At 40.7% G+C, this 21,490-nt stretch overlaps 2 protein-coding genes across 6 annotated transcripts in view; one reads left to right on the forward strand and one right to left on the reverse strand.

Moving 5' to 3' along the window:
- Window positions 1–1,454: 1,454 nt before the first annotated feature.
- LOC143214689 (cytochrome P450 4C1) lies at window positions 1,455–12,909 on the forward strand. 3 transcript variants are annotated; one of them, XM_076436033.1, is made up of 14 exons: window positions 1,455–1,571; window positions 4,211–4,469; window positions 5,407–5,516; window positions 6,184–6,274; window positions 6,569–6,754; window positions 7,103–7,196; window positions 7,479–7,581; window positions 7,647–7,749; window positions 7,893–7,999; window positions 8,078–8,146; window positions 8,429–8,597; window positions 8,683–8,862; window positions 9,396–9,589; window positions 9,652–12,909. In XM_076436033.1, the coding sequence occupies exons 2-13, from the start codon at window positions 4,316–4,318 to the stop codon at window positions 9,563–9,565; spliced, it is 1,536 nt and encodes a 511-aa protein (XP_076292148.1). In that variant the 5' UTR covers window positions 1,455–1,571; window positions 4,211–4,315; the 3' UTR covers window positions 9,566–9,589; window positions 9,652–12,909. The 3 variants fall into 3 exon arrangements, with proteins under 3 accessions (XP_076292148.1, XP_076292146.1, XP_076292147.1); XM_076436031.1 differs by lacking the exon at window positions 1,455–1,571 and adding an exon at window positions 2,814–2,968; XM_076436032.1 differs by lacking the exon at window positions 1,455–1,571 and adding an exon at window positions 2,843–2,968 and having other exon boundaries at window positions 4,197–4,469.
- Window positions 12,212–21,490, reverse strand: part of Sns (sticks and stones) — a 440,528-nt gene continuing 431,249 nt past the window's right edge. For 2 of the 3 annotated variants that reach the window (XM_076436009.1, XM_076436010.1), the window contains exons 17-18: window positions 20,657–20,840; window positions 12,212–20,405 (exon numbers count right to left, since the gene is read on the reverse strand). In XM_076436009.1, the coding sequence (XP_076292124.1) occupies window positions 19,981–20,405; window positions 20,657–20,840 (609 nt within the window). In that variant the 3' untranslated portion in view covers window positions 12,212–19,980. Of the gene's footprint in view, window positions 20,406–20,656; window positions 20,841–21,490 lie in introns of those variants that run through there. The other variant, XM_076436011.1, reaches the window with a different exon arrangement.

The raw sequence follows: 21,490 nt of genomic DNA on the forward strand, positions 1-21,490 counted from the left end.
AAGGAATATTGCATTCGTTCTGACTCCCTTTCGGGTCTCTTGTGCACCAACCTCCTCGTGGTGAGACCTGGGCAATCGGTATTATCCTTTATTTGTAAGAACTTCTAGTGTCTTATGAGTAAAGGATAATACCGAGCTAATAGCTGCACATTTAATAAATATGTTGATTTTCAATAAATTCTATTCCTATACCTATTGTGTGTGTCTTCCATAACATTTTGCAATTTCACCTTCCTTCAGAACAAAATATATGTACCATTCTAGCTGGTTCGCCCCGGGCGTGAACAATGTCATATATCGTCTGGTTCTATTTAGGTAAAGAGACGAGATAGTATCTCGTCGGTGATAGTATTATAAGACAATTACAGAATGGGTAATGCGCGAGCATTCTATGCTATATCATTCTTCTTCTACTTGGCGAGTATCTCGTCGGTGATAAAACTTTTAGCGATGTGGTATTTCAGAGCACTGTAAGTTCCACGTTATCCCCGCGCCCGGTCGCGCCCGCTTACTGGTCCCGTTGAATAGCTGGCAGTCTTTAATAGTATCTCCACCGACGAGATCTCGTCGGTGGTATCTCGTCGGCGTGACTGGTCAGTGACCACTGACTGACCGTTAACTGGCTATTACTCAAATTAGAAGAGAGAATGAAAGATAGAGTATTTCTTAATAAAATTAAGCGAAGATTTCGGGAATCACTGTAGCTGCTTCACTGTTACGCAGATTTCATTCCTAACGAAGCACGAGGAATTATTAGGTGTCTATAGACATTTATATCAATAAAAAATATTCTTCTGCAATGTGATGCCATTTTTTTCAACGTCCTGTATTCTTTTCAGTATAAATTAAACAATGTCTTGCATTCTCTGGTTACATTAATTTTCTTCAGACTTACAGTGGTAAAAGCATATTTGTCAAACAGATTATATAGATTGATAGTTTAAAAAAATTTAGTTCCATTCTTTAAACGTTAGTTGTGATACGCACATCAAGTTTGAAATTCCAGTGTTCAATACTTTCTTTTGAAAGATTGCGTTGCAATCGCAGCATTAAACTAGGGAAACCCCTTGATCGATACCGATCTCTAATAGATTCAAATAGAAAAGTCGACTTGCAAAGTGAACGAAGATAATGTTGTTTCACCGAATGATGTCCGTGCAAGGTTCAGGAGAATATCAATTGCCACTAAAAACTCCGACACTTGATATACATCGACCTAATATTTAACCCTTTCGTTATTAAACGTGACCATGGTCGTCAAACGTCAAACCATTCGCTGAGGTGACTATACTCATCCATTGGTGACCGCTTCTTGTTGCCTAAAGGTGATCGTGGTCACCGAACAATGTTGCGTATGCATTAGCAGCACGGAACAGAGTAGATAAGCTTCGAAATTCCCGAACTAAACGATGCTTTTTTTCTGGAACGGTTTTTATTTTCAATCGCCTTGACAACTGCGTAAATAACGATATGAGCATCAGAAGCAGAGTAACGCTTCGAGAGTGCGGTAGGCGATAAGACCATCTCTTTTAAAAATTATTTCTTCGAAATTACATTAAAATCATATCTGGGTATGTACCATACACTATATCTTATAGTTTTGTCTTCTCGTCTCATCGTTTTCTTCTTTAGTACACGCACGACACCACAAAGTAGAAGAGCAGACTCGTATCTTTTCCGAATGTGTACATATACATTATTTGGTTACAAAGATAACATCACACGAGATACACTTATTGTAAATAAACATGTGTCGACGCGGGTCACAGATGCAAAAACATACAAAAACAGTGTCATCTTACAATTCTTTGATAACGCGCGACTACATTCCCGGTACAAATTTGAAGAGAAAGATGAGCAGACCATCAGACTATTACGAATTGAATGATTAAAAGATTTGTTAGAAGGATCGTCAATCTTCAATTTTTGAAATTTAGCTTGAGAAATATTACTTGGTCGACGAAAATACCTTTACATACAATATTATTCAACTGAAAAATGTGTTACCGTTGCATATCTTGATCGAACTTCGGATTAACATTATCTTATCCAGCAGTCGATTTTATAAATTTATTTACATCAACAATCAATCCATCGTTCATATCGATATTTTGATTGAAGATCGATAAAAGCATGTTCGCGCAGTTTCTTCTTCATCTTTTCCCATAAATGTGTTTTTACGAATATTACAAATTTGTTTGTAAATAACGATAAAATTACTTAGTCTTCGGCAATGTTTATAATGGAAGAGAAGCGAAGCATGCAATTTGTTAGATCTGATGTAACATATGTATACGTAAGTATACTCTTATCTAATTTTGATAAGGTTTCTTATCGATCTCGGATTATGCATTACAGGGGTTCAATAAAATGATCTTTCTTGGTTAAATTAATGTGTAAGACGAAACTCTGTGAAATGTTGTATACATATATATTTTATTTAAGATGCATTCCACAATTTTAATCAATTAACACCTGAAAATACACGCTTATCTAAGTGAAAACAGATAAAACACAGTGCACATGTTCAAAGTGGCGATTTAAAGTATCGGATAAAAAACAATTCTCTTTATCGTTTAACGATCTTGTCGCGATGGGGTCCGTGCAATAAACAACAATTATTTTTGATTGTCCTCGACGTGATTACGCGATTACGCAAAAAGAACTCGGTGGAAAAAGTGGGAGGTCGATTTCATGATTCTCCTCGGGATCAATTGCGAATGGTAATCGTGCATTTTGGCGTCGTACCATTTCCGATTGATTTCTTTTTTTCGGTTGGATCGTAGTGGGGATACCTAGGTAGCCCGCATCGAGTATTTATCATCCACGGTATGGCAGTCATGCGTTATTATCTCTCCGGCACTCTCCACCGTTTCAAGTCAAATGTCCGGGTCTCGTTCGCGAAAGTGCATTTGAGGAACATAGGATTCCAACCGATTGTGTTTCACGATTTGCGTTGCTTAATAGGGTGAGTGATCGATCATTGTCGTCGGCAGTTAGGTGAAAAGCGTATGCGGTGTTCTTTGTTCGATTTTCCCACTCTTTCGTCGATTTCACCTGTGTTTTAACGCAGCCTTAATTCCTCTGTGTTCCAACATTGCTCGGAAGAGCATTGTGCTTCAAATTTCACTTTGCATCGAATCTTATCAATAGACTGCGGATCTCTGTGCAAAATAATGAATGTCTATATTAATTGCAAGACACAGGAGCGAAATAAATATTTCTTTCTTCTCTTAATTATCTGATTAAGCTGAAACCAATACGCTGACGTGCTTAAATCTTTTTAATATAATATATCCACTGCTTTAAATTTTGCTTATCCATTTTTGCCATAAACGCGTGAAGGCCGCAGTCTATAGTTATCGCAATGGAGCACCGCGAATTCCTCGCCGTCGCCATTCGATAAGCCGGGTCAATTTTGTTATCCACGTTCGGAAACGCGCGTAATTAAAATCTGAGACCGTATGGAATGAAACGAACTATTTATAAATGAAATAAAAAAATAGAAATAATGGCGGCGGCCATCGTTGTCGTTGTGTTTACGATTTGTCGCGTCTATCAGTCGCATGCTGCATTTGAATAAACGGATTACGCACGCTACACAGATCTGAAAGGAATTCCGGTTTGACTGGTTGCTAGGCGCACACATAATTTTACTATTGGTTAAAGTGACAATGTCAACAAATCGAATTATGGATAGACTTGGTCACACCTCGTCAGAGTACATTGCAAAATGTGATCAGTCATCAGTAGTTGGAAATATAGTGTTTAAACAAGAATACACAGTTATACACGCGTTTAACGACGGATTGAATATGATTATTTAAATTATAATGTGTACAGTATTTATTGATAATGTCAACATACCGAGCGCTGCTTCGCGGGAACCATTTTCTTTCGGAGACGTTTCCAAGTACATATGTACAATGAAAAGCGGATTCTTAATGGCAATCGTTGATATGACATAAATGTTCAAATATACGTTGCGCTTTTTCTTCTGGAATCACGTAATTTCTAATATAGAGATTCTCTACGAAGCATTTTTATAAATTGCTGAGTATGCTCGTCTAATCGGCAAGTTTTGTCGAGCTTTCTGCGCGCCGCGCCGCAGATGAATTCAGTCATAACAGAGATTAGATTCTTCTTATCTCTTCCGGTTTGACAGTTCGCGAACTGTGTTATTGTTTTATTTCCAGCAAGTTTATTTCAGGTTTAAGTGCATCGATGGTGGAAGCTTTACGAGTCGCGTGAACGCGTACCAAGTTTACTAGAGGAATTTATTGAAGAACAATTGACATTAATACGTGCCGCCAAAATGATTTTCGGGATACTCGCTTTCTTCTTCCTCGCAATTGTTGTGCACTTCGCCATCGTGCACTTCGGCAGAGTGGGCAGGTTGATCAATGCCATACCAGGACCGCAGGCGCTACCGGTGTTCGGGAACCTGTACAACGTCCAAGTTTCCTCAAGTAAGACACATCTCGTTCGATATCAATTATTAATGTGTAATAACCAGACCGCGGATCAAACGAAATCCGTATGTGTCTCTGTTCCACGGTAAATTATTACATACAGTAGCGGACAAAAGTTTAACACCGCTTTAAAGTAGACGATAACTTTTTTAATATTGTATTGTGGGTGGGCAAATAAGTTCGTTCGGTTTTTGTGATTTATTCCAGCCTAAAAAACCGAACGAACTTATTTGCCAACCCAATACTATGCGATTTGAACTTTTCTGAGAAGCTAGAGCAATTAGTTTACTAAAGGATGTGAAAAGAAATTTTTTCAAATATTGCAATTGATCGGAATTGTTGAACAAAATACTAAAAGTTGATTTTTTAACTTTTTCGATTAATATATTCTCAAAATTTCGTCAAAATCGGTCAACGTTGCAATGAGCTACAAACGTTTGAAGCTGCTAAAAATTGTTGCAGATTTTCACGATTTATTATAAATCGACACAGATCTACAAAACGTATTTTTTAAATTTTCAATATAGGCGCACATAAAATAGTTGAAGATGCAACTTTTAGTATTTTATCAACGATTCCGATCAATTGCAATTTTTGAAAAAATTTCTTTTCACATCCTTTCGTAAACTAATTGCTCTACTAGCTTTCCCAAAAATCGTTCAAATCGTATAGTACAACATTAAAAAAGTTATCGTCTTCTTTAGAGCGGTGTTAAACTTTTGTCCGCTACTGTATGTTTAAATCTAAATTCGAATTCAACTCTCAGCAACCCAATTTAAATCGAAATTCAACTTTCTATCATTATATTTACATCGAAATTCAAATTCAACTTTCAATCAACAGCAATATTAACATGCCTTCGTCTTAAATAATTTAGTCTGCGTCGATAAGAATGGTCCCGAACTAAATCGTTCCATTGGTTCTATTATTGCAGCGGATCTTTGGACGCTTTTACGGAATTTGAGCGATCAGTATTATCCGATTTACAAATTGTGGGGGTTCACGGTGCCATTCCTTAACATCCGTCATCCGAAAGACATTGAGGTAATCGAACACGATCTCTCGTTACATACGAAATTGATTAAAAATCGTGTTTTAGAAAACTCACCACGCAGCATTGCGATCTCGAATATGTTCGGCATTAAATTGTTCATATTCGATATCGATACCGATATTACCGTGTTTACCTTGATACGCAGACTTCTCAGATTTCCAGTTAACCCGATTACTGGGCCTTGTATGTCGCGTTGACCTCCGGGCAAAATAGTATACCTTTATTCTATAATATCTAGCACAGCATCTCCACCTTTGCTCTCTCATGTTTTTACAATATTTCAAGTATTTTAAAATTTCCCTAATCGTCCTAGTCTAAGATTCGGTAGGCTTTTAGCCTTCGCATTACCGCTCGCTAAGTTTTATCTAGGTTTCGACCCTAAATGTCCTAACTTTATGCTTTTTTTCGCTTAAAAGCCTAATTTACCCCCCCCTTTTTTTTATGTGGCTTTAAAGCTTATTAGAAACCCTCTTAAACGAATACCCACACGGGGGGTCTAGAAGGAACTATGTCGCGTTGACCTTGATCCCGAAAGATCGGACTGTATGACCCTTTTTGCTGCTTCTGCACAATTATTGTTGAAAAATCTTGATTCGTCGCTGTAAATCGCCTCGCTCGAAACATGTATCTCACGACTGTGAAATTATCCACGTTTAGGTGATCCTCGGAAATCCAAAATCCATTCAGAAAAGCGAGTTCTACGATCTTCTGATGCCTTGGTTCAACACTGGGCTACTCACCAGTACAGGTAGCGTACTCCTTTTTCTTTTTTTCATTTTCATGCAAAACCGGTTCGAAAGATTCACCTCTCCGATGTTCGTAAATCAAAGAATCCAGGTTCCATTTTTCAAATGAATCTTCTATCGTTCTTTATTTACTGACTTTATCTTACTGATATCGAATCGAGTACAGCATGACACTGTACGAGAATGATACAAATAAGCGCAAGAAGAAACGAGATATAAATAGACCGAAACTTTTACCGATACATGAAACGTATTTTCGTTTATCGTTTATTTATCGCGTCTACGGTTTGTCGTAGGTCGCAAGTGGCAAACGCGTAGGAAGATATTGACGCCGGCTTTCCATTTCAACGTGTTACAACAATTCGTCGATGTTTTCATCGAGGAGTCTGAACGGATGAACGTAACGCTGAAGAACGAAAGCGGCCCGATCGTTAAGGACCTGTTGTCCCTAATTAGCGAGCACACGTTGAACGTGATATGCGGTAATCTTCGTGAATTGGAGTATTTCACATCGTTGCATCGCAAAGTTTATTAACACATTACCGACCGGTGATTATTGCATAATTTTGAACAAATCTATGGTACACGGCTAAACAGTAAACACTTTTTGATGGAACCTTCAGTGACAACATCAATCTTTATTATAAACTAACAAGACACCCTCAATAAAGTCATCTAATAGTTTCATTTGAGATTGCAACGTAGAAGAAAATTTCTATGCTTTCTTTTGGTACAGCACAATTATTGAAAATCCTATTAATAGACTTCCGGTAGGTAAAGTGTTTAGGAAAATTGTTGGTTACGTGAATAAAATGTTCGATGATTTTCAGACACCGCGATGGGAACGTCGTTGAAAGATAAGGGGCCACATCAAGAGAAATATCGGAAAGCTGTGTACGAGATGGGCCATAGCATCGTACAGAGGTAGTATATTAATGTTACTATCTGTAGAAAGTGTGTACACGAAGACGGAGATAGGAGGACTGTAAAAATTGCATGTTTATTTCACTTCTGTTTCTGAAAATTCACTCGAATAATTTCGCTTTGCGTAAAGACTGCGTGTCTACAGATAAGGAACTGACGAGAAATTAATACTGACTTCACAATTGTTATACTATTTACTATCTAGCGATGTGCGAGCGTGCTCTTGATAAATATGCATTTGTCTAAGAACCACAGTACGCAAAACTCGTATTACTTTTGTAGAATGATCCGTCCATGGCTTTACAATGACTGGGTCTTCTTCGCGTCACCCTCAGGATGGCGTCAAAGCAAGTTGCTTCGAACATTGCACGGATTCACCATGGGGGTAAAGCTCGAATTTATTCGAGAAACAAGCTTTCCATTTAATGCTTCGCTTTATGTGTTTCGCAGATTATCAAAGAACGGTTTTCGTACCACGAGAAGACAAATGACAAATACTTAACAGGCTTCACCGACGAGCAGAAACAGAAGAAGGATGACGTCGATCTTGGAAGTGAGTTTGTGCGTCCATTTTAACTGGAAAATTAAACATTCGTTCGACCCAGAATATTTCAATTCTCTATGACTTTTGTGTACCACCAAACATGAATCATGTTTTATGCCAAACAGAATGAATCATTGCCAATTTATTTGCAGTTCGCAAGAGGAGGCTCGCCATGCTGGACCTCTTGATAGCAGCTCACCGAAAAGATCAGATCGACATACATGGTATTCGAGAAGAAGTGGACACCTTCATGTTCGAAGTACGTTCTTCAACTAATATTGATATCGTTTAGAAAGAGGATATCGTCTAAAAATCATGCCATTATATTTTCGAACAGGGTCACGACACCACAGCCATGTCCATCATCTTCACGATCATGCTTCTGGCCGAGCACAAAGAGATACAGGTGATTTAATCTCTTCACCCACAAATGTCCCTACGTTCCAAGTCTGAGATATTGTTAAACTCGAAGTAATGAGAGACATTGTCTTCATAGAGCATGGTGCTACAATCATTCCTGAGCTTTTAAATGAGCCACTTGCTATTTTTTCTTCAGAATAGTAAAAATCTGCAAGTGGAGAAGCATTTGATAACGTTGCTAAGATGCTGGTTTTAAGCTATCCCGGAGGGTCATTAGCTAGCAACGGCTAGGTTGATTTAGAATGATTTAGCCAGCTACTGTTTGTAGAACCGAGCCAGAGTCGAAGTGAAGGAAATGATGGACGCTAATGATGGGAAAATGACTATGTCCGGCCTTCAAAATCTGCCATACCTCGAGCGATGCATCAAGGAGTCCCTCCGACTCTACCCGAGTGTACCGTTCATATCGCGTAAACCGGAAAAGGACCTGAAACTAAGTAATTATCACCGTGGAATATCTTCAACTATTTAGTTTCAGGTAGTTCATACATTTTTATACGCTCGTGATATTTCTGTTCTCAGGCAACTACACAATACCAGCTAACACGACGACCCACGTGCACATAGTAGACGTTCACAGAGATCCACAGTTCTGGCCGGAACCGGAAGTGTACAATCCGGACAGATTTTTACCGGAGAATTGCCAAGGACGTCATCCATATTGTTACATACCTTTCAGCGCTGGCCCGCGTAATTGTATAGGTATGCGAACCATGAAGAATTCATGTTACATTATTTTACCGGACTGCTAAAATGTGTAGATTTCATTCGAAACGGTAAAAACGTTCGCCTCTCGAGGGAGACACGTGCAGAATTTTTAATAAGTCGACACGTGACCGGGGACTATCTTCTGGAGTATTATTTGTTAACCTTTCCGGCACTTTTCATTGCCCGTTTGCTATTAACTTTTTCTACGGAGCACTCGAGCTCGGAAAACATGTAAATTTCGGGACAGAAAAAGAGTATTGGAATATCACTTACCGTTTCGTCGACATCGGGGTCGCATGATTTAAAGTTTGATAGGCGGACGCACGTCACACGCATTAATGCAGTTCTATGATTAGATCGACACGTTTATTGACAGGTTTATAAGAAAGAGGCTTCGAAGTTTCCTTCGTTCCTTCGAATTCTTCGAAGAGTCGAAACTTCGGGATAGCCCTAATTTTTCTGAACAAAACGAACATGTTAGCGTTTAAATGATTCAAAATGAGAAAGTGGACTCGTCTGACTTCCAGGACAACGATTCGCCATGTTCGAACTGAAGGCGGTGGTAGGATCCTTGCTGTACAACTTCGAATTCGAGCCCGTTGACTATCTGAAGGACATGCTTATCACCACCGATTTGGTCATCCGTCCAGCGCATCCGGTTCGAACGAAGCTGATCCCCATTGAGAACAAGTGTTGATGACGTGATTCCGAATCTCACGAGGTGAGTACACTAGTAACGCGATAACGTCGATAAAGATACTATTACATTAACAAATCGATCAGGAGAGGAGTCATTAGCAAATCAAGAAGAACAACGTCGAAGAACCCCGGGAAAGCACCGACCTGCAAGTTGATCTTCGTCGATCGTATTTTTAATAATAAAACACACTTTTCCAAGGTTCTGTTCCGTGTAAATCTACAATTTTATTACAATTTTCAACGTATATTTAACTAGCTTAAGCAACGATGTACACAAGGCGTTAATTTGTCTACGTTCAACCCCTTACCCTACGATTTATTTTACGGATTCAATGCTTCGAACTTTTTTGTAGATCGTAATTTCCTAAAACAGGAGAAAATTGATATCTATTGCCTGTATGTATGCCCGTATGTTCTCCGATAGCTGCCGATTATCAAAACCAAAAAGGAATTTTATTTCGGTTTAAAGGAAATTAATAACATACATAAATTTATTGGACGCTGTTCAGAATCTTCGTCACGAGTCTGACACGATATCGTAGGTCGTAGGTCGTAGGGCAAGGGGTTAATAAACAAATTGCTGGAAATTCAGGTTTCACATATAGACCATTCGAAGTTCCGCAAGATTTTAACGTTGTATTCTATAGTGTTTTGAAAAATAAACAGCTGGAGGAGAAAGTAACTTGGTCTTCGCTCTTGTTTTTTTTTCACAATTTGTACGCGGCGGAAGGATCACGTGACGGGGAACAAATGAACAAGGAGAGCGCTTAGTTGACGATCACTTTTAATAGTTTCGAAATAGGAAAACAATGTACAGATACAGAATTTACACTCCTAGCCGACAAAAGTTGCTAGATAAAATATTAATCGTAAAAAAATTAATGAAAAAGTAAAACGATACACTTAACGAGCGGCTTATTCCTTTTTTGTTATCTATTCGCTTATCGGTTAGTCCTTTACCTAATTACAATGATTGAATTATTAATTATAATTATGTCTTTCTGTATAGACACACAGGTGTGAATACGTAATGGAGATTCTTAAAAGCTACACAATGTTTTTTCTCTTTACTTTGGTTTTAAAGTAAGGACTAGTATGTTGAGCTTCGCTCTGTCTCTATGTGTAAGAACCTAAAGAAACGCAAAAAAGAAAAAGACAAAACTCAAACACGTCGGTTCATCTTCATCGAACGAAGCGAAATAAAATAAAAAAGATAAAAGAGTGCGTAGTCATGAAAATGAACCTCGCGGCACGCGAAACGGTACGCGGAGAGCGATACACGTGTCGCATTCGTTAACAACTATAAAAAGGAATAAAAAAACGAAATCATCGAATACATCAGCGAGCGTCATTCCTCGCTCTCTACACGTGGCAAACATTATTCGGACAACACGATCACATCCGCTATGAGCACAGTATGAGTTAATGTTACGCGTATACACTGAATACACGGTGACACGACGAACGGACATAATAACGAAGTATCCCTCTTTTCTTCCCTTGAATGGGTCACGCTCGCGTCCGGTGCGTCCGCACCCGTTCATCCCCGAAAAAAGACAATGCCGAAATACAATGAAAACATTTTTTTCCGATTCCGATAAACGGCGACTGAGAACAAACGGCTTTCAGATATATGTATGTACATAATTCGCATGGTTCAGTGTTTACCAACGTTGAATTAGTTGTCATTATTAGGGTTACAATTGCTTTTTACAGTGGAAACTGTCTTTCCAGAGATGAATGGCGCGGGGACACCGATCACGGTCGCGATCTTGCGCGTATCTAATTAAATGTAACTGCGATGAAGGCACGAGGCATGTGTTATTGATGGGTCCCATGGAAGTCATCGACACAGATTTCTCCGACGCGGTTTTCACCGACAACACTTCATTAATGTTTTATTTATTAATTAATTAATTCAAGAACACTCGGTTTCATATTTCGTTTTTCCACTGATTTTCATTCAATCCACATTAATTAATAAATAAGAAATTAATGAAATGTTGTCGGTGATTTCCATGGGACCCGTTATTGATAGAGGCGGACGGGAGACCGAAAATGTTACTCGAGAATCTCTGGGTTGCAGAAAATTTTTGAGAACCCGAGAATATTCGGGACTCTCGAGGCTGGGATCCATTCCCGGGAATCCAGAAATTTTTGAGAACCCGACCGATGATCTCGCCGCGTCTTTTCGGGTTCTCGCACACCTCCGGTTATTGAATCTTGTGCAGAGGGTGCAGTGAAACGGGCACAAGAAGGGACGGGGGGCAGGGATCGAATATTCGCCGAGGCATCGTTCGCGAACGCTTCTACCCCCGACTGATTTTCCAAAGTGAACGAACGCCGGAACGTTATCGATGATTTACACAGACGACAAGCGAAGCTCACAGAGTAATGTATACCATTTAGAATTGGAAATGTAATTTAGAATTAGAATGTAAAAATACTATGTATATATACAAGTAATTAATGTACCAATCGCTGGCACCCTTATATTACACGGTTTCTTCCTCTCTCCCACACACACTCTCTCTCTTTCTCTTTCTCTCGCCCCTTCTCTCTTTATCTCTCCCATTGTCTTTTATATGTACTTATCGTCGGAGAGCTTCTTCACAGTTTGTATTTTATTTTCTCTCTCTCTCTCTCTCTCTCTCTCTCTCTCTCTCTCTCTCTCTCTCTCTTTCGGTATTATCGGTTGTACTTAAAGAACAGCGATGATTAAAGAATTTTACACTGCATTTTGTAAATTCCGATCTCAAAATTTCAGCGCAACGGTACATCGTTCTCGTTATTTTTTTTTGTTAATCATTATTTACTTTATACATCGAGAATGATCGACATTGTTTTTTTTTCTTTTTGCTTAAATTGTTGGCACACAAACGGAAGCAATATATATCCGATGATACGCTTAACGATTTACGATAGTACGTTAAGATCGTTTTTCTTTTCTCGTGAATGTGTCTCTCTCTCTCGCATGATCGTTGATTTTTACGCGAATATATGTTTACTTTGTCAAATGAAAAGTCACGCTGCTGGTCGGTTCCCGAATGTACACTTTCAACGGTTTCTTGCTCGATATTTTTCGTTTTTTTTTTTATGTATATGCTGCGTCGAATACAATTTTCCAAAAAAGTGTTTTGTTTCTTTTGTTTGTTGTTTGCACGCGTTCCGAGAGGTTTGTCGAAGCGACGAACAGTGGTTTTAGCGTTTCGAAAAATGAACGCGTCTCTTCGAGAATCGATCGGTCGTCGAGATTATCAAAGTATACACGCGTCGCGTCCGTGTTTACGTTCTGCGAGCGCGAGGAATCGAATCGAATAGAAAATCGAGTCGTTTGAACATCATCAAAAAAACGATTGAACGGCTCAGTGTTAAATCCAGTCTTCGCCTCTTGTGGAAATGGTAATTTTGGAACGGATAAGTTTAGTACGATAAAATTCGTGACGTCACTTTCGGCGATTTTCGAGACTCGCGCGATCTATACATTCATAGATCTGGCGCGGCGACGCGTCCGGCATCGGCGAGTATCGATGATATTTTTGTTCGGTTTCTCTCGTTTTGTCCTTTGAAAAAACGGGCCAAGTAATTCGGAAAAAATCGAATACGAAGAGAAAAATGAAACATCAAAAGTCGTGATACGAATACATTTTGTTTACGAGCTATCTTTTCTTCTTTTTCTTTTGTTGTTTACGAAAGTTCTCGATCGTTTTCTTGTGTATTTCCCTCTTCCCTCTCTCTCCCTCTCTCTTAATTTGATATAATTCGTTATGCATTTCATTTTCTTCGTGTCTATCTAAGTCGTATTATGTACAATTATATACATATATTGTAAAACGTTTAATTTATCCTTCGTACTTTTAATGATTGTATAATTAGGATTGACTATGTCTTAGAATAATCAACGGAATTTATTAATTATCGTGTAAAATATGAAATATCGTACTGTTAGATGGTATGTCCATCTCCAAGGTACCATTTTGGACGAATATCGGTCCGTCTAACATGCCTAGCACTTTGATGAGCAAATACTTTGGAGATTACATAATCTAATATAATATCAGGTAATATTATAAGGTATAGATGATTTTTTTTTGTTCGTTATTAATTACAAATATAAAACATGTATATGTAAATAGAATTCTTAATTATGCGCAAACATGTTCTCTAATTGAGCATACGTGAATTTCTTTTTTTTTTCATCATCAGTCTAAGCCGAACGGTGCGGCTCCGTACACAACAGCAGCGGTTAACAATACACGTTTTTTTTTTTTAATCCTTTTATTCTTCTTCATTAAGCTTCGTAGAGTCTACCTTTCAACAAATCATTTTATCTGTGTATATGTGTGTGTATGTGTGCGTGTATGCATGTCCTCTTCTCCCCCTGTTGAGTTGGGGAGGGGCGTCCAATGAAATAACAATAGCGCGTGTGCTACCGAAAAAACGTTACTCGTAAAACTTTCAAACAGTTTTCATTTTCTTTTTCCCCCCAAGCATAAAACACACATGACAACGGCGCGGAAAAATTATACACACACACACATTATCGATTTTCCGGTGAACGACACACCACTTTCCGATTTACGTTTCCCCCCTCCACGTCGCCACCGATCGTTCCAACCGTGGATCAATGATCGAGGATCGCGGGAGAACGAAGAAGTGAAAAATAGCTTAGGATGCGATCGATCGTCGATGGATCTGACGGCGGACGCACTCGAGCGACACACCGGCGCAAGCCCGATTGCTCAAAAGACAATAAACCTGTTCTTCAATACATTTAATACTTCGCAGAGATCTACCGAGCAGTTTAGAGTACTCCGTTCTCCTCTCCGGAGGAACGGAGCAGTTTGTGGGAGGAGCTCCGTTGTCGGACACGCTTAAGCCCCGCCCATTCGTCAAGGTGCTCAATCGAAATTCCTAACACTCAGGCAATCGCGTTAGATCTTTCGAAGATTTAACCCGACAGGGTTCGGAGCAGTGATGCCATAATGAGCTCCAAACGGAGCTACCGTACTCCCCTACATACCCATTCCACTATTCCATTCCAGCACCGTGCGCAGGCGCACACTCTACGGTCCCCATCGCGCACGTGCAACGTGTCTCCCATTCGTCCCACTCATTTCCCGTCATCAGAGAGGGGGTACATAATTTCACCGTGACTCCCCGCATTTGGCATCACTGGTTCGGAGTCAAACGAACGGGCGTGGCGCTTAGCAGGACGCAAAAGAGGTAGACGCGAAAATCTGTCGTACAGGACGAGCCAGTGCGGTTTAACGAAGCATCAGAGTACCTTCTGAATCCCGTAGCCCCATCTAGCTGCTCGAAAATGCGTTTGCTCGCAGCTGACTCGACTTTTAATACAGATCAGAGCCACCCTTATATTTTCTTATATGCACGTCTCTCGAACAATCTTGCTTGCTTATTCTCACGTTCGTGCGATACGCGATCAAATTAGAAGCGGCGGTTATTCGATGATCGTACACAGAGAAATATCAAACGCGAGATGGTTTCTCTCTCTCTCTCTCTCTCTCTCTCTCTCTCTCTCTCTCACTCTCTCTCTCTCGTTCTATCATTCCTGAACGCATGAAACCGAAACTTATGCTCGTCGACTTGTTTTTTTTCACACCACCGATATCACGGTTCTTCCCCAACTTGTGACAGTAGGCCGAACGTGCGCGGTCATCTCGTTTCTCTTGATTTTTTAAATGTTTTCTTTTCTTGAAAAATATATGTGTGTCGACTACTTAGGCTTTCGATAAACGGAAAGACGTCGCGTCGTCTCGTCCGATAACTGGAATAACTCTTCTCTTTTGCTCTTTTCTCTCTCTCTCTCACATGTACACACATTCTCTCTTTTTCTCTCTCTCGCTCTCCCTCTCTCAGATATAATTTCTGGCCTATCGTAATAATTCTATACAATATTTCATTATAGCTTAGGTAAAGTGAGACCCTCATATGATCCATTTATTTTTTTTCTTTTCGTTAATTAGTTTTTCTTCTCCGGAGTGTGTGAAACGCTGAGACATATCCGCGCCTATTTACAAGGATAATCAATCTTCGAATGGAAATAAATGCAAAAATATATATGTATGTGTGAACATTTAGTTGATCTACGTCTTCTCTTTTTTTTGTTTGTTTGTTTGTCTGTCCGTACCGTTTGCACAGAGACACCCTTTATGCAAATGCAACTCTTCTAACTTGGCTGTGCCAGGGAAATAGTTTACTCTTAACTAAACTCATACTCGTACAATTAAACTTATGTACTATTGTCTTTTTCTTTTTTTGAAGATATCACTACTCCAAGACACTCGCTTCTTTTTTTTACTGAACTTTTCTCTGTCCTCTCGATTCTGTTTAACTAGTCTTTCTTTTATCGTTTCTAGCTGATTCACGTTGATCTCGTTATTCTTTCCCGTGTGCTTGTACGCGTGTGTTTTTTCTTTCTTCACGTTCTCCGATATAGGATATTCGAATAAGTGGCTCGAAGGTTATTCGCCCCTCCTTAGGAAAATACTTATAGCAGATTTTTCTACGATAAGTCAACCGCTTTCACGTGACAATGATTATCTTACTTGTCGACCGATTGCGGATCATCAATTTCGGCAGTTAGACGAATAGAAATTAGGCAGTGAAAGTAGTCGAACTTCCGTTACACGTATAATATTATAATAGTATGTACAAAATGCCGGCTATATCAGTCGATACACATAATTCTATTCAATAAAGGAAGAAAAGAACCGCTTATTAACTATGTTACAAATAGAAATCGTTCATCGTTAATTGACAATATTTGCGAATATTTGGCAGCTTTCCCGTAAGTTTAATTATAAAATATCGTTTGACTGTGTCTCGTGATAAAATATCAAAAAACAATGTCTATCCTAAAAAGAAGTGCCGATCTCGTAGTTGTAATTAATAACTTAATCATCACCGTGATCGATCAACCGGACTTAAACTATAATCAATTAAAGGAAAAGTGAACGAAAACTAGCACGCGCGCTAGATCACGTGAAAACAGTTCACCCTATAGATATTTTCCTAATTCTAGAGTAATGGTTTCGTCTTTGTGCTATACGATTATTGTAACACATGTATAATAATTACCATATCGATAACCAAAAGAATGCAATGTATCAACGATCACACCGTTATCGAACAAAACACGTTAATCTTATCGAACATACGAAGTAGAACGACGTCGAGGGCGGGCGTTCGCCATTTTGTTTCGCGCGTGGTTTCCGGAACTGCGATGTAATTATCTATCGATTGATTAGCCGTAGCATTGACTTTCGAAATTCACTTTCGAAAAGAATTCCTACGTCAAATAGAATACAAGAATGTCGAGAAAGTGCAATTAACAACTAATCGTATCGTATTAGTAAATCGCGAGACTTATCACCATAAAATATCAAAACTTAATTTCACATTAGATTTTTCTCATCTCATTTATGAGAAGACGTTGGATAACAATCGGCCGAATGTCTTCTAGACATGTTTACAGAGCAGTGCTCGTAAAGAACAATAATAATAATAATAATTAGACAGCGGATGTGTTGCATTTAACAGCATAGCTGTACCATTGTTCAAAATATTGTTTACATTGTTAAATATGTCGGTGTCTAATCGATTACTAAACATCAATTAAAAAATCATATAAAACGGAATTATTTTAGGTTGGAAGAAATGTTTAATGTTCGAGTTAAAATAGCTCCGAGTGCAAAGATTCCTAGAACGTGTAAAATTTAAGTCCTAGGGACATTCTTCGAATGTACAGGACGTGTACAGAAATGTAAAACGTACGTTTTATGGACGTACGGTGCTACTTGGGAGCCTAATGAACATATTATGGAAGAAAATCAATTTCTATTTCATTCCAGTTCGTTGTAGTTCGAGTAGAAAGTTTCCATTTTCCATAAAGATCCGCTGTCTAATAATAATTCTATAAGAGAAGTAACGTTTATAAATTTCGAGTCAAGTCTACGTTCTCCGAATTTTCGCGACTTCGATGATCCACGAAAGAACGCGGGGAGTTCGATTCGTCGCTTCTGTGAATTTATAAAATGTTCAACCGCGAACCGCCATTTCGGTGTTCGAACATCGACACAGTCGGAACAGTGTCGTAACATCGCGTTACCTAAAACACTGCCTAGCGTATTATTCCCGACGCGTGCTGTCTTTCCGTCTCCTCAGCATCTCTCTCTCTCTCTCTCCTAAATGTAACAACGAAGATACGTACGATCTAAACAGAGAACGCGCCGCGGGTTCGATGAGCAATAGAAGGAAATCAGTTGGGTCCAACTACCGGATATTACAAACGTCGTCAACTGTTTCCCTGTGTAAAACGATTGTCTCGCCTTTCTTCGAATTTTCCAACCAAGAAGCCGGTCAGACCTCTCTACGTTCTGTCTCTCTCAACTAATTGCAAAACGAAATCGTGGACGGTCGTACGTGCTGACGAAACCAGGAGAAACGCGAGTACACGACTTCACAACGATACCGAATGATCGGCGACCTCGATCGAGTCATCGACGAAGACGTACTGCTGATTTCTGTTGCGGCTCGTGTCACCGAGTTAGTCGGGATTACTTTCAAAGTGTCTGGACCGCGCACGGCTGCGAAGCTGGCTGATTGTTTGGGGCGAGAGGATTTCCTTTGCTAGGGGATTTCTTTGCAAATCCCTTAGGGCAGGCTGGGCCTCTCAAACTCCTCTTCCCCCACCAATCTCCCTTTCAGTGCACTACTTGCGAAGGACGAAAACGTCCTTCCTCTTAGGTTCTTCCCCCACTCTTAGACTTGATCATTGTGTCACTATGGTAATGACGGATGCTGGCAGGGGACACCGGGCCCTATGGTGGGGCCGGTCCAGGGCCGGATTAAGCCCCGTAGCAGAAGTAGCAAATGCTACGGGCCCCGCACGCGGGCGCTTCATCGAAGAGGCGCCGAAACATGAACGATATTTTTGCTAAAAAAAAGGTCATTCATTGTGCCTGTTTAAGAAGGTGCCCTGATACAAAGCCTAGGGCCTCGTGATAACATTTGCTACGGGCCACGCGCTGGCTTAATCCGGCACTGGGCCGGTCTTGTCCCAATCGAGACAAAAATGTCCATCCCTGCCCTAAGGGATTTCTTGAGTTAATTTCGATCTGCGACGAAGACGCAGCGGGATTTTTATCCCGCGTCACAGACGAGCCTGGAGAACAGTAGCCATCTTCTTAGCAGCGCGAGGTGCCTCTCGACGTCCCAAGGCGTGCTGGGACGTCCGGTAGACCGTGAGCACTAACGAGTAGTATAAAACGGAAAGGGCAACGAAACAGTCGTGCGAATGTCGGTGGTTCAAACACGGAATGTATAATAGAAGATTACTATGGATCATTGATGTTCTGTTCGTTCTGCCTGCCAGTGGTTTCACCGTTGGATCGCATGAGTATGTCAGTCGATGGTATGAACTACGATTAACTTATTCCAAGACGAGGATAGTAAGGCATAACGTGATCGTAAAATCCATACTATACCTTTGTGCTTTCTCTCTCTCTCTCTTTCTCTCTTTCTCTCTCTCTCTCTCTCTCTCTCTTTCTCTCAAAGGGGTTGCGGAGGGGCGAGCGAGGTATTCGCCCCCGCGATATCGCCAATCCGATTCGTTCACGTGGAACACTCACATACAGAGTTGAACATTCTTTCTTTCTCTCTATTCTTACAATCGGATGCACAAAAGTAAAAAAATTAAACGTAACCGTCTCTAGCGAGAGCGCAACGAAGAGAAAAATGCTGCAGCGAGCGACGACGGTGCCAGAGCGGCGAATCCTGTGTGTCCTCGAAGATCCTCGGGGGTAGATCCTCGATCATCGTATATCACTGCAGGTCCGCGAGCGATGTGCGTGAACGTAAAACAGCTTGAAGTTGAAGCGCGCTTAATATTTTTGTCGAGGCCGTAAAAACACGTTTGCCCGCGAAGAAACGAACGAGAACGAGCGCGATGAACGAAGAGCGTGCGCACTGGCGGCCATTTACTTTTGTGTCCGCGCGTCGCAACGATGAGTACACACCGCGTGCTTATTAAAATTACGTTAATAAACCGCGCGCCTGCCGGAAGCGCAGCGGCCTATATATTCTCTGTGTGGTTATTTACATGCTTCTTACTTTCTTTCATGTTCAAAGAGGAATAGTGTGTGATCGTGGTCGTCGGCGCACCCACACGAAACTGCACCGCGCGGTTCTTTTCACGCAGCCGACAGTCTTCATAGTCTTCATAGGGTTTCACGAACGAACGATCCGCCTCGGCTAGTTCGCTTTTTTTTCACCAGAGTCAGAGACCGATTAAAGCCGAGTGGTTCTTTCTGTCACGGTGATTGCTGTCTCGTCCCGCGGAACGGCACGGTACTTGCCGCGCACCGAACTGGGGCCGAAGATCGGTGATCCTCAGACAAGATGCCCGTCGATATCTGAATACGCAGGCGTGGGGGTGAAGGTCGACAAAGAATGGCCGTGGATGTGCGCGTTTCCAGGCACAGACCGAGCAAATGTTGTCGGCGGAGGTGGCACCGACGGTGGTATCGGCGATTTTGAACCCGCAGTCATCACGGTGACATCCGGAGGAGGAACTGGACGCGGCAAGGTTCTACTCCGCGTCAACGTCCCCGTGTTCTGGCTCATGTGACCTGCTAAGTGACCTGTCGGGCTCATCGAAGGATAGTACGTCCCTGATCCTGGCTCACCCACCACTGGGATCGGGCTGTGGTTCGTCTCGTATCCCATGTAACGGCCGTTGTCGATCTCCACGCTGTAGAAGTTGACGTCGTTCGGAGGCGCTGGGCTCGGATTACCGATGTAACTCGATTTTGAAACTGCAAGTAATACAGCTAGTTCTGTCAGGCGTTCAAAGCCGATCATTGCTTTTGTTTCATAAAATTCATCAAGCAAGAAAATTGCCTAAAAATACGTCATGACTTTTCCGACAACCCAATACAATAGAATAAAAACGATCTGGCTTGAAGAAAATGTTTGATTTCCGAATGAAAATTGCTTCGAGTCCGAAGCGGTTAATGGCCAGACATTTCGGACATTTATCGAGAAAAGACTGCCAATCGAAACGCACCAGAAAGAGTCCCACTGGCTGTCGTCCGCTGCGGCGGCGAATCCATCATCGGCGGTTGGATGTGGTTGCCACGACGACCAAGAGTTCCTTGATGATGCACTTGCATTTCCAAGTTCGCTTTCCCGAAATCTTGCATTGTCTGATCGATTAAATACGTGCTGGCGGCGGTCTTACGTCCCTCGTCCTAATCGCGTCACAGATAGAAAAAACGATTCAGTTAAACCGACGCGCATTGGCGTGAGAGAAACCTGTAACGACTCTATCGAAAACCATTAGCGCTACCAAATCGAACGATTCTCAGTGTTCCACGTGTAAACAGGGCCGGCCTTCTCTATAAAGGGCCCTGGGTGCAAGAAACCATTTGGGGCCCCATATTATTTGTAAAGTAAAACAAAATTTACAAACGCGAACATACAGGGCGAGTCCGAAGAAACAGAACACCTAAATATCTCCGTTAGTTTTCGTTGTACAAAATAACTTCTTAGGGCAAAGTTACACTGTTTGAAGGGCCACATGTAACGATGTAACGGAAAAAATTTTCGAGGTCATTTTTAACGAGATTTCAAGGTCATCGATATTTTTTTAAATTGGAATGAGGTATTTTTTAATACATCAATCGATGCAGCTGGACTCGGTTATAGGTTAGTACTTTTTTATAACGAATGACAGTGTAACTTTGCCGTAAGAAGTTTTTTTGTACAACGAAAAGTAACGTAGATATTTAAGTGTTCTGTTTCTTCGGACTCACCCTGTATATTACTAATGCATGTTTATTTAATGCGTGATTTTGTTTTTGTTAATACATTAATTACTTCAGAAAAGTTACATTATTTT

Source organism: Lasioglossum baleicum, chromosome 12 (assembly GCF_051020765.1).
Source record: "Lasioglossum baleicum chromosome 12, iyLasBale1, whole genome shotgun sequence".
In the NCBI taxonomy this organism is placed as follows: domain Eukaryota; kingdom Metazoa; phylum Arthropoda; class Insecta; order Hymenoptera; family Halictidae; genus Lasioglossum; species Lasioglossum baleicum.